The sequence below is a fragment of the Curcuma longa genome, chromosome 4 (assembly GCF_044706935.1).
Source record: "Curcuma longa cultivar G26 ecotype Majalengka, Jawa Barat chromosome 4, ITB_CL_G26_1.1, whole genome shotgun sequence".
Lineage (NCBI taxonomy): Eukaryota > Viridiplantae > Streptophyta > Magnoliopsida > Zingiberales > Zingiberaceae > Curcuma > Curcuma longa.
This window is the reverse complement of record NC_133864.1, coordinates 20,974,842-20,988,025: the sequence shown is the minus strand read 5'-3', so window position 1 is coordinate 20,988,025 and position 13,184 is coordinate 20,974,842. Positions and strand designations below refer to the sequence as shown.

The 13,184-nt window shown below is 36.7% G+C and overlaps 1 protein-coding gene across 1 annotated transcript; it reads right to left on the bottom strand.

The window, feature by feature from the left end:
- Positions 1-5,166: 5,166 nt before the first annotated feature.
- Positions 5,167-7,649, bottom strand: LOC141826149 (transcription factor MYBC1-like). Its single transcript, XM_074713397.1, has 2 exons — positions 6,507-7,649; positions 5,167-5,594 (listed from the first exon to the last, which is right to left on the bottom strand). Exons 1-2 carry the CDS (start codon positions 7,483-7,485, stop codon positions 5,590-5,592), a joined length of 984 nt encoding a protein of 327 aa, XP_074569498.1. The 5' UTR covers positions 7,486-7,649; the 3' UTR covers positions 5,167-5,589.
- Positions 7,650-13,184: the final 5,535 nt, after the last annotated feature.

Genomic DNA, 13,184 nt, shown 5'->3' with positions numbered 1-13,184 from the left:
ACCATCAGGGCTTAGACCCAAAGTGGACAATATCATGTCATTGTGGAGATATTTTGATTCCATCGATTCTAACAATGCCCTTTCCAACTACACCCATAGCACCTCATCTCCGATTTGCCGGTAGTCGTCGATTTCATCTTGTTTACAACCTTCTTAATCTCCTACAGTTTGACTCCGTGCTTCTTCCAGAATATTTTTGGGCCAGGTTGACTAATTCCGAGGTCACTTCGTTGTTCACCTCGGATTCTGAAGACTCTAAATCTTCATGGACTTTCTTCTTCGCTTTCTTGTCTTGATTGGTATCTGCAAGAAGAGCTATATCTTTCTCCTGCACTTCTGTATTAGATTGCTCATGTAATTCAAATTTTGGAAATAACTCATCAAGTTTAACTTTAGAAAGGTCCCTGAAAATTTTGTAAGCATCCACCATGGATGCCGACAAGGTATTCCTTGGGAACGCTTTTAGAGCGTACCTTATTATATCGCGGTTCTCTACCTTTTGCCCGATCGCGTGTACGTAGGTCGTTGAGTAGATCTTGTATTCGTGCATGTAGGTCGCTCGTGGTCTCCCCATCTAGCATTTGAATATTATATAACTTATTGAAAAGAAGGTCGCATTTACTTACCTTCGTATCGAAGTTCCTTCATGGAGCTCGATTAGTTTCGTCCATAAGTCCTTCACGTTGATAAACGGACCGACTCGGTTCAGCTCCTCCTTGGTTAGACCACACTGGAGAGTCTGAGTTGCTTTCGCGTCTACCTTGATCTTTTTTTGGATGGAAGCATCCCAACACTCGCAAGATTGTGGGAGTCTGCCATTATCAGTTGGGATCGTGAATCCCGTCTGAATGACGATCTATATCACCTGTATCTTCAGGTGATATTCCATCCTACTTTTTCAGTAGGCAAAATCATCCCTTGAGAACAGTGGAGGTCTCACGGTGCTGAATCCTTCCTGGTGGGCTATTTGTCTAGCACACAGAAAAGAAATGCAAATAAGTTCCAAGACTAGGTCTTGGATTAGTAGTGTGGGAAGAGAAAAAAATTTCAAACGAGAAAGAAAAAAAAATTCGTAAGATCCAAAAGCAAATCAAAAATCTCCTCGATCAGTGGTTGCACTGGATTTGAGGACCCCACTCTGATACCAATTATAGGATCGATTAAAGCGCTAGAGGGGGGGTGAATAGCACTTTACCATTTTTCAATCAATTTTCGACGTACGATTTAGAACGCGTTAGAAAGCATAAGAACAGAGTATGATTGCAGAAGACTAAAGTAGAATGAAGAGAACATAACACAAGTAATTTTTTTACTTGGTTCACAGCCGAAGGCTGCTACTCCAAGGCCGACGATCTTGGACCGTTTCCGATGAGCAATTCATTATAATAACTTGTTCCTTACGGAAACAAGTTGAGTAATACAAAATCTATCTCGATAAACAGTATCGGATTTACAAATTAAGTCAATGAATGTTACCCAAGTCGCCGAATAATCTTGATCTTCGATTCTGTGTGATTTTGGCGTTACGGCGGCTTTAGGGTTGCTGCTGGTTGCTCAGAGCGCCGTCATCTGGACAAAGTAATCTCGTGGAATGATCGAAAAGTGTTGTCTCAGCCTCTGGTCATCGTTTCTTTTATAGAATGCTCAGGTCGACTCCAACTCAGCATCGATCCTCTTTTTTCGTGCAGACTTTGTCTTCAGGTCGACTTGAGTCCCTACTCAGGTCGACTCTAGTCCAACGTGGAGCTTACAGATAAGCCTTGCCTTCTCGCTGCGTTATCCAGTGCTCAGGTCGACCCTAGTATGACATAGAGGGTTTCTAATATACGTCGACTTTCGCTGCGGTTAACTAGGCTTAGGTCGACTTGATAACACTCAGGTTGACTCCAACACTGAACTTTTGGAAAACTTCACTTGGAGTCTTAAGTATTCAACCTCTCCAACCTACATTGAAAGTTAGTCTAAATAACATGTAAAACAAGGTTTGAAGAGTCAGTTCCTAGAATTGTCTCTTGGTCTTAACTTTAGGTCTCTAGTGAGATCTTAGGTTAGGCCGACGCCTAATGTTCTCCTTGGGAACGTATCTTAATCATTCAACTCAGGAGAATTTACCTTGGTCAATCAAATCCTTCAGACTTGTTGGACTTTTGCTAGGCTCTGTCCTTAGCCTTCAAGATTTGCTGCTGCGCTCGGTCCTCCAGACCGCCCAGACTTCACCATGTCCTCTGGCCCTCCTGATCGTACATGACTGGATTTGTGTCACGCTCTCCGATCCTCCTGACCTTGCATAGACTTTCACCTAGTGCTCTTGACTCTGCCAAGTCTTCCGCCTGATCCTCCAGACCAGGACTTTCCCGTGTCTAGTCGCAACTAGAACTTGTTCAACCCTATGCTCCCTGCACACTTAAATTAACAATGTTAGCTCAACAACACACTTAACTTGAACCTAATATCATTATCAAAACTGAGGTTCGATCGTCTGGTGCTTCCCATACCAACATTAGGGACTATCTTTAAAGAGGAATATGTTGATATTCCTATCGGTGCTATTGAATTTGGTCAAGATTCTATTCTCGATCATGTTCAAGACACAATAGGTAAGACAACATCGGAGAACTTTCCATTTTAAAAACTATTCTAGAAGAACAAATTCTACAACATCAAGAACCTATGTCATTTTGGAGATCCACTAGATAAAGGAGAATGTAGTGTCAAATGATTACATTGTATTTCTTTAAAAACATGTGGTTGACATTGGAGTGATGTAAAGTTTTAACTCTTAGAAGTGGATTGATACCATGAATGAAGGAAAGAAGGTGACAAGCTCATTGGTTGCAAATAACTATTTAAAACCACTAGAGATTCTAAAGGTAATGTGGAGAGGTACAAGGTTCCTTTTTTCAAAATTGGATGATGGACTTAAAGAATTCCGAATTACTTCAAATCAAAATTAATTTACTTTTAGAAGCCTCCTTGATATATTCATGCCCTCAAACTTGAATTTGATAGCATAAATTAAGAGCAGTGAATTTTTAAACATACAAAGGCTTGATAAAATTTGTTACAGATTCATTATAAGGCTTATAACTATGATACTCATTAACCAACATCATTAAGAAGCCTCCTTAATATATTAATGTCCTCAAACCTGAATTCGATAGCATAAATTGAGAACAATAAATTTTTAAACTTATAAAAGTTTGATAAAATTTATTACACATTTATTATAAGGCTTAGGACAATGATACTCATTAACTAATACCACTAATGAGTTCTTAGAACTTCCTTTCAAAGCCTTCTTACATATCCTTGCTCTCAAATCTGAATTCGATAGCATAAATTGAGAGTAATGAATTTTTAAACTTACAAAGTCTTGATAAAATTTATTACAAATTTATTATAAGACTTATGACAATGATACTCATTAACTAACACCACTAACTTTCCGAGTTCGAAAAATATCAAATTTTTAAAATTTTGAATGATGTAGGTCTATAACCAGTTTCGTCTGAAATTGACTAATCGACTTAGAGAACTTCGAATCACTTCAAACTGAAACCACTATATACTCCTAGAAGCCTTCTTAATGTATTCACATTTTCAAACCTAAATTTGATATCATAAATTGAGAGAAATGAAGCAAAGACTTGATAAAATTTATCATAAGTTCATTATAAGGTTAAAGACAATGATACTCACTAACCAACACCACCAATGAGTTTCTAGGACTCCCTTGGTTCAAAAATATAAAATTTTTAAATTTTAAATAGTGTAGACGAAACTTACTGATAGAATTAGAGAACTGCGAATTACTTCAAATCAAAATCAATGTACTTCTAAAGCCTCTTTAGTGTATTTATACCTTCAAATTTGAATTCGACAGTATAAATTAAGAACAATGAATTTTTAAATAGATAAAACAAAAAATTAGAGAAGAGAGAGAAATTGTTGAGAGTAGCGAAAGAAGAGGGGTATAATGGGAATGTACTACATGATTTTGGTATTATAAAAGTTAAGTACGTAAAATGAGAAATCTCGAAATCTACATGCATGGTTCAGTAAAATATTATTAGTTGTATTAATCTAACTCTTTTAATAAATTGCATATTTTTATGAGAGACTATTTGACTTGTGTGATATATTCAATAATAAACTTAATAAGGAATATTATTCATTCAACAAAAAATTATATATAATAAAAATTATCATCGTACTAAATTATTCAAAGATATATCTTATGTAATATATATCTCATCCTACTAAATTATAATAATATTAATATTAGATAAAAAAATCATTAATATAAAAAATAGAGATAATCCAGGATTTAGTATAAAGACTTATCGATCTATTTTAATTCATGACTTTTAAAAGCTAAGTACTTTTTGATAATTGAACGAAAGTTATAAAAATAATAAAAGAATATAATTTTTAAAGAATAAGGTAAAATATTTTAATACCAAAGGAATTAATAAATTTTGTGATTTTAATACTCTTATATCCCAAGTGGATAAATAGATAACTTAAATAAATGCATAATTGTTTTTATTTTTTTCACATTTATAAATTTTTATTCTTTAACATAAAATAATAATTTTCAATTGAAAATCGAATCCTAATCGATGGTTCTAATTCGTAACCATCTTTGAAAAGTTAAAATTAAGGGTTAGATTTTATAAATTGTACAGTTGATTTCAAATCATGAGCTGATCTAATTTTGAATCTCCTCTTGATCGCTGCTAGTCAAATCCTTGGCCCCACGCCTCGAACGAGATCCTCCTCAGAAGCTCATCAACCCAACGAACTGAAAACAGATATTCTAGCCCACCTCATTTGTAAGGATTATATTCCGACCTTAACATAAACAGCGTAAGCAAGGAAAATGCTTTTTCAAAAGAAACAAAAGGAAGAAGATAAAGCTTTATTTGCCTTGGAGTAAAAGTCTTTTGTTCTGATAACTTATTTGCCTTGTGATTCCTACCGACCTTAAAACCGAGCAACTTCTCAGCGTGGGATTTAATTCCAAGAGACAAATTGATATCATCAGCAAAAAAAGCTTTTAAGGGCTCGGTGTGATCTAGATTAATTAATTAGTAGCCTTGACAATAAAATGAAGGATTTAGAAAAAAAATTGAAACCCATGAAAATTTCTCCATAGAGTTGAACACTTAGAATATGTAATATTATTGTAGCACAAAAAAAAGATTGTGACATCTCATTTCGTAAAGAATAATTGCTTATCATGGATGGCACTTCAGAATTAGTTCACAACACTAAGAAAGTAAGAAGGTCCCGAAAGAAAGTAGAAAGAACTTCCTTCATTGTCCAAACATTTGTCAGAAGGCTTGGAATTATCAAGAACGATCAACAAGGTGTTCATAACTGGTAGTCGGACTATTCCTGAAGTCATAGAAGTTCTATCATTTGTGTTGTTTGGCATCACGATCGATGTATAGCTGAAAATTTGCATCCACTTAGACCTGTTTGTACATCCAATCCTATGAACAAACTCCCAGGAGATTTTACCATAATAACTAGCACACAAATGGTCACCCTCAACAATATGACAGATTTCCATCAAAGATTGAGTCAACCTGAAAAAACAAAAGAGATGTGTTTGGTTCTCCATGTAAACTAATATATAAAAAGATCTAATCCGTTTCATACTGCATTATGTACTTAATGGTGTTCTAGAATTGTTCTCTAGTTATGCAAAGTACCATTCATCATCATCGCCAATAGAAAGTTCAGAAGTCATATATTATGGATAAATACTTGATACACATTCCTCAGTACAAATGGCGGAAAGCCTTCCCAAATATTTCAAGCTAATTTAAACTCTGTGGAAGTATAAAATGACGATTGCAGAAAAGACAAGATCAAATGGTTGGACAAGTAATATATAGAAGATGCAGTTGACAGTGATTCTAGAATGGGATCATCTTAGTCAAAGTTGTTTTTCTCAACAGTAAGCAAAATAATTGCACAGTTCTTTAGCTGATGATATTAGAGCTCTCTTGGAAAACAAATTCCAATTTTTCTCATCTCTTGATTCTCTATTTCAATCCCATTTTCCAAATATCATCGACATATAAACATAGATCATTCGCTTTAAATTTAATCCGGTAACTATCACAAGGATTCGGATGCATGCGGAAGAATCACTAAACCATTTCACTCAGAGCAAGCAGGAATCCAATAATTTAGGAAACAACCATGGTCGAATACTGAAGTGGGATCGATAGAGGTTTAGTACTATAAGGAAAGATGAATTCAATATGCTTTTAGGGGGACTTAACGACTCCTGATCCAATTCCAATGTGGAGAACAAGCACGCATTAGTTTCCTCTGCAATCTTACCACGCCGGCCTACCAAGAACATAGGATTATGACGCCAAGAACCAAGTAGAGAAGACTATTCCTGGGCCTTAATTATCTAATTGGCACCTCCTAAACATGATAGTCGAAGTAGACTAGGGAGAAAGAGAAGCGCAATCAGTCCTCACCTGTCGGAAACAGGGTCAGCACCTTCCTCTCACCATTGCTTTCCCTTCCGGAAGTCTCCAAATCATCGGAAAAATTGGTGGCTGGTGAGGCAGTGTGCTGCACCAACCCTATTCCAGACGCTGCTCCTACCATCTGATGTATCCCCGATGGTGACACCGCCGCCCGGTTCAGGAACCCGTGCTCAAAGACTCCGCTACCAGTGGGAGATCCGAGTTGCCCCAAATGCCTCTGGTGGTAGTGTTGCTGCTGCATGGCGGCGGCGATCTGCTGGTGGTGCTGCAGCGCAGCCACCGGCACGTAGGGCAGGAACGGCTCCGGCGCCCCTGGCCCCGCGACTCCTCCTCGGCTGAGAAAATGGTGGGGCACCGGGGCGCTTGCGAACAACTGGTCGGTGGCTGCGTCGACGGCGGAGACCGGGCCGCCGCCGCCGCCGCTACCGGCTCCGCAGGAGGAGCTGAGGCCCTGCATACGCCTGAGATAGAGGCGATACTTCTGGAGGTGGCTCGCGACGTTCTCGCGCGTGAGGCCGTCGACGCTCATGAGCTGCATTATGGTCTTGGGAACGGCGTTCTTGATCCCGAGATGCGCGACCGCGTCGACGAACCGCTTGTGCAGCTGCGGCGTCCAGACGAGGCGGGGCCTCTTGAGCGTCCGCGCCGGCTCATCGCCAGCTCCGGCACCGCCGCTACCGGAGGAGTTCAGATCGGAGGACTCAAACTCCGGAGGAGGCGGCAGCGCCGGGGGGTTGTTGGGGGAGGCGGAAGTGAGCGCGGGGCCGGCGCAGTGGAAGTGGAGGTGGTGGTGGGGGGAGATGGCGGGGCTGGGGTTGCTGGCCGCGATGGGTATGTCGAAGGCTAGGGCGAGGCCGGGCGTGATGAGGGATTGCGAGAGCGGCATGAGCTCCTCCGGCGACGGCAGCTGCTCCTCCCAGCGCGCGAACCAGTCGCCGCCCTCCTCCTCCTCCTCCTCCTCCCTCATCCCTCCCGCGTCTTCTGGATCCGGATTCACAAAATTGGAGGAGGGAAAAAGAGAGCGGAGAGGAGACGATGAGGGTTTCGAGGTGGATCTTTCTCTTTTGTTTTGTTCTCCGCCGATGGAGATGCTCTGCTTCTCTCTCTAACCCACTTTCCTCTTTGATTGCCTCTTCTGGCACTGCGTTAAAGACTCCAACAGTTCTCTTAATTTCCCGTTTAATATTACGAAGACTAGACTAATTAATCGTTTTAACACGCGTTACTTTATACCTTGATCTACACACCTCCAATCATATTCGTGCAGAGGCGAGGTAACTAGATATATGGGCCCCGCCCGACGTGGTCGTCTCCATGCGACGGCAATCATAACTTCGATGTCTTTCTCCTGCCCGTTGGATCGATGATGGACGGTGGGCGACGAAGCTGTTTCGTCACGATGTTTCGTGTCTTTTTGGCTGCTGCTATAATTAAATTCATTTTTTTTTCATTCCTTTTGTCTTCACGTGTCAATTTCCCATCCTCTCACATCAGAATCAACAAACAACAAAAATTAATAATATTCACAAGAAAGCAATTATTTATTTATTTATTTGTTCAGCAATCGATAATACATGCTGGCTGGCTGGCTGGCTGGCTGGCTGGCTGGGATCCAGAGGCAGCCCGAGATTTGGTTTACCAGTTATTATTATTAATAATGTATTTGAATAATCATGCCATCATGCCACTGTAACTTTGGTATTAGAGAGGTTATGAAAATCAGATACAAAACGAGAGAGGAATCTTTTCCTTGTTGACTCTTTCTTTCATGGCTTTCAATAGGATGCCCATCAGTTAGTCAATACTTGATTTTATATATTGTCACTGATCAAACCAGAACAAGAACTTAGTTCCTGTCGAATCGAATTGGAGAAGGGTGAAACATAGATCTGGAGAATGAACCCGGCAGAATTGATGTCCACAAACATGGGGCCACACGTTGGAGATCCATCCACTAAGATATATAAATCTATTGTTTACATGTATCTATCTATCTATCTATCTATCTATCTATCTATCTATTGAGTTGATATCTCGGATGTCATTTATTGATCAGAATAGCTAACTGTCGAGATTGGAAGCTTATCTGATGTAGAAAATCTCGGATTGCTTACATTGGAAGCAAGTGGTGATGAGAAATAAGAAAACCGAGAATCTAGGCAAATAGCTATACTGAATGAAATCAAATTTCTTATTTCTAATCAAGTGGTGATTAGAAATAAGAAAACCCAAAACTTCTTTTATATTTCAAAAGTTATCTTCAAGCAGATACATTTTTGAGATTCTCTAGAAGGCTAAAACATTCGGCTCTATTATAATTTGATCGTTAAATTTATTAAGACATTTTTGAAGGCTTATGGTATATGTCCGTAACACACGTTAATATTTTTTTCATTGTAAAATATATCAATCAATTTATGCACGAACTATTAAGGATGTGTTAAACGTTTTCTTTGTTGCCTTAAAAGTCAATATTCTAAATGGCCGTTTCTTATATTGCCAATAGCAATGTACATTCTTATAGTGATGTAAATTATGCTATATATGAATTTTAATTTCATTGTGTTAGATTTGAAAATTTTTATAAACAAAAATAAATAAGAATTATAAACAGAAGTTACCGCATGATTTCTGTTAAAACATCCGTTTAAAATTTAATAAAAATTTAAGACGGAATTAAAATCTATTTTAGATTTAGATAAATTAGAGACGGATTTGCTACAAAATTACTAATCTATTTCATTTTAATAAAATATAACATTTAAAAAAAATTGAAACACAATTTAAAATAAATTTGATATGAAATTATATATAAATTTTTATAAACAAAAATAAATATGAATTATAAACGAAATTTGAGACTATATGATTTCTGTCAAAACATCCGTTTAAAATTTAATAAAAAAATTTAAGATTGAATAAAAATCTATTTCAAATTTAGATAAATTAGAGATGGATTTGCTACAAAATTACTAATCCATTTCACTTTAATAAAATATAACATTTGAAAAAAAAATAAGATAGAATTTAAAATAATTTGATACAAAATTATATATAAATTTTTATAAATAAAAATAAATATGAATTATAAATTAAATTTGAGACCGTATGATTTCTGTCAAAATATCTATTTAAAATTTAATAAAAATTTAAGATGAAATTAAAATCTATTTCAGATTTAGATAAATTAGAGATGGATTTTCTACAAAATTACTAATCCATTTCACTTTAATAAAATATAATATTTAGGAAAAAATTGAGACAGAATTTAAAATAAATTTGATACAAAATTATATATAAATTTTTAAAAATAAAAATAAATGTAAATTATAAATGAAATTTGAAACCGTATAATTTCTATCAAAACATCTATTTACAATTTAATAAAAATTTAAGATGGAATTAAAATCTATTTCAAATTTAGATAAATCAAAGATGAATTTACTACAAAAATATTAATCTATTTCACTTTAATAAAATATAATGTACGATAAGAAATTTGAGATGGAAGTTAAAATAAATTTGAAATGAAATTATAAATAAAAATTTTTAAACAAAAATAAATACTAATTACAAATAAAATTTAAAACTATATAATTTTTATTTATAATTTTGAGATAGAAATAAATCTATTTCAAATTTATATAAATTAGAGATGATTCTTAAAATAAAAATAAAATTTGATTCAAATTTTATATAAGTTGAGATGAATTTATTATGAAATTATTAATTTATTTTAATTTAATAAAATTAATTTGTTCTTCTTTATTATGAAAAAAGTATAAATTATTATTACTAAGATAGTACAAAAATTAGCCAATTGAGTTATAATCATTCATTTTTGGGGCATAGTTGAGTTGGTTGTGACAGAGCCTCTCAAATAGGAAGCCTCTGTTTTTTATGTCCAAATCCTTGACCCACCAGGACTTTCTGCCCCTCTGTCCACCCGACCTACTAGGACTTCCTGCCCCTCGATCCACCCAACCTACTAGGACTTCCTGTCTAGTAGCAACTAGGACTTCCTGCCCCTCAGTTCACCCGACCTACTAGAACTTCCTGCCTAGCCACAACTAGGACTTTTTACCTGGTGTCTAGTCTTCTTGATTCAGACACGGGAGCACCCACTTTCTTTGTTTAAGGTTCAACCCACATGGTTAGATCTGGATCATGACTCTTCCGACGATTAGTCCAGTGAAGAGCGGGCTCGCTCTGATACCACTTGTTAGAATCGATGGAATCAAAATATCTCCACAATGACATGATATTGTCCACTTTGGGCCTAAGCCCTCATGGCTTTATTTTTGGGCTCTCCCCAAAGGGCCTCATGCCAATGGAGATATCTTTCGTAAGTCCCTTGGAATGGGGTGTCGGGGAGGGTGAGAGCCCCGTCTGGCTCGGACCATGTCGCATGACGAGGCACTGTCGTCGAGTCGGGTTGTTTGGGAATGCAACCCCAGTTGCGGCCCCAAGTCAGGCGAGACCATCCGCCGAGTTTAAGCATATAAATAAGTGGAGGAGGAGAAACTTACGAGGATTTCCCTAGTAACGGAGAGTGAACCGGGATCAGCCCAGCTTGAGAATTTGACGATTGAATCTGTTCGAGTTGTAGTCTAGAGAAGTGTCCTCAGCGACAGATCGGGCCCAAGTCCCTTGGAATGGGGAGAGCCCAAGAATAAAGCCATGAGGGCTTAGGCCCAAAGTGGATAATATCATACCATTGTGGAGATATTTTGATTCCATCAGTACTAACAATTGGTATCAAAGCTCTCAAGATCTGATGGATTGTCGTCATGGTTGTTATCGTGGTCGTGACAGACAGGTTCCAGCAGAGGAAGTCTCATACCGTGATCGTAATACCCAAGACGAGATTCTTGATCCACAGAGACAAGTTACGGAGTTATTCCAGTGTCTAGCGGTGCAAGATCTTGAAGATCATGAGGTATGCGGTCAAGATCATGATAAGCAAGTTCCAGATGAGGAAGTCTCACACTGTGATCGTAGTGCTCGAAATCTTAAAGGTCGTAAGTTCTTTTTTTTACTTGGATACAATTTTTCTTGAGAAAGATATGGACGACAAGATCGAAATAGTCGGTGATCCAATTTATGATGAAGATGAAACTGAGTTCCAACGTCTAACGACACAAGATCTTGAAGATCGTAAGGTATATGGTCAAGATCGTGATAGGCAGGTTCCAGATGAGGAAGCCTCACACTGTGATCGTAGTGCCCAAAATCTTAAAGGTCGTAAATTCTTTTATTTATACTTGGATACAAATTTTCTTGAGAAAGATATCGACGACAAGATCGAAATAGTCGGCGATCCAATTTATGATGAAGATGAGACCAAATCAATTAGCGAACCAATATATGATGAGGTATTTTATGGTGATGATTGTAAGATTCTAGATGACAGACTATCTGAAGATGTAGTTTATGTTAGATCAGAAGTACAACAACCGACTGGAGATTTGACTGAGTTACTATCAGAGGATCTTTCTCCTATTCCACCACTTATGCGATGACTTTTGATTCATCAGCATTTAAAGATTTTTTATTTTGAAGACACTATCCTGAACTTGAGGATGAGTTCTTTTCAACCTGGGTCGTCTGATGCAGGAGTATCTAGCAACATGATTAGTTTATGTCTTTTGATACAATTATATTCCCCTTTGAGCTGTGATGAGAAGAAATCGAGGCTATTAACCTCTCTTTCAGGCTTTGAAAAAGGATGATTAAGGCTACCAACAAGGAAGATGATCAACCCGTGGCCTCTTGATGTTATATTCGTCAGCGAATCGACGAGAATTTTTAAAGTCCAGCAACTACTAATGAATTTTATTGATTTGGTGCAAGACGATCTTCTTCCTGGACGACCACCTGACACTACTCTAAATTCAAGGATGAGTTTCTTTCAACCTGGGACGACTGATGCAGGAGCATCCAAAGATTTTTATTATTAATTTTGATCATTTTTATTTTTAACAATTTTTTAAAGTTTTTGGTATTTAGAGTAGTTTTAAAAAATTCTATTTTTTTATTTTAAGATTTTTTAAATTCGTTTAGGATTTTTAGGATTGAGTCTGTTAAGAAATTTTTCTTTTTATGATGAATCTTTCTTTTAGAGTTTGTTAAGAAATTTTTCTTTTTTATGAGAAATTTTTCTTTTAGAGTTTGTTAAGAAATTTTTCTTTTATGAGGAATTTTTCTTAGAGTTTGGGTCTATATAAACATTTTATGAGTTGATGTTTTATGAAACGAAGTTTTGGTTTAATAATATTTTCGACAATGCCGTTTATTTCCCTATCTCTTGTTATTCTTCTAAATTAAAATGAAGCCTCCATTTTTTATGATACCAATTGACGCCGGACGGGATAACGATTATCCCGGGGGCAATATTGAATCTGTTGGTTCGACTGCGAACGTCGAAAATAATCTTCTAAAACCTGTTAATTCAGAAGAATAACAGGAGATAGGGAAATAAATGACATTGTCGAAATTATTATCAAACCAAAACTTCTCCTCCTAAATATCAACTCAGAACATGTTTATATAGACCCAAACTCTAAGAAAGATTCCTCGTAGAAAGGAAAATTTCTTAACAAACTCTAAAAAAAATTCCTTATAAAAAGAAAAATTTCTTAACAAACTCTAAAAGAAAAGAATTAA

What these genes read in the sequence shown, in the direction of transcription:
- LOC141826149 (XM_074713397.1), bottom strand. Translation starts at nt 7,485, where the DNA reads ATGAGGGAGGAGGAGGAGGAGGAGGAGGGCGGCGACTGGTTCGCGCGC.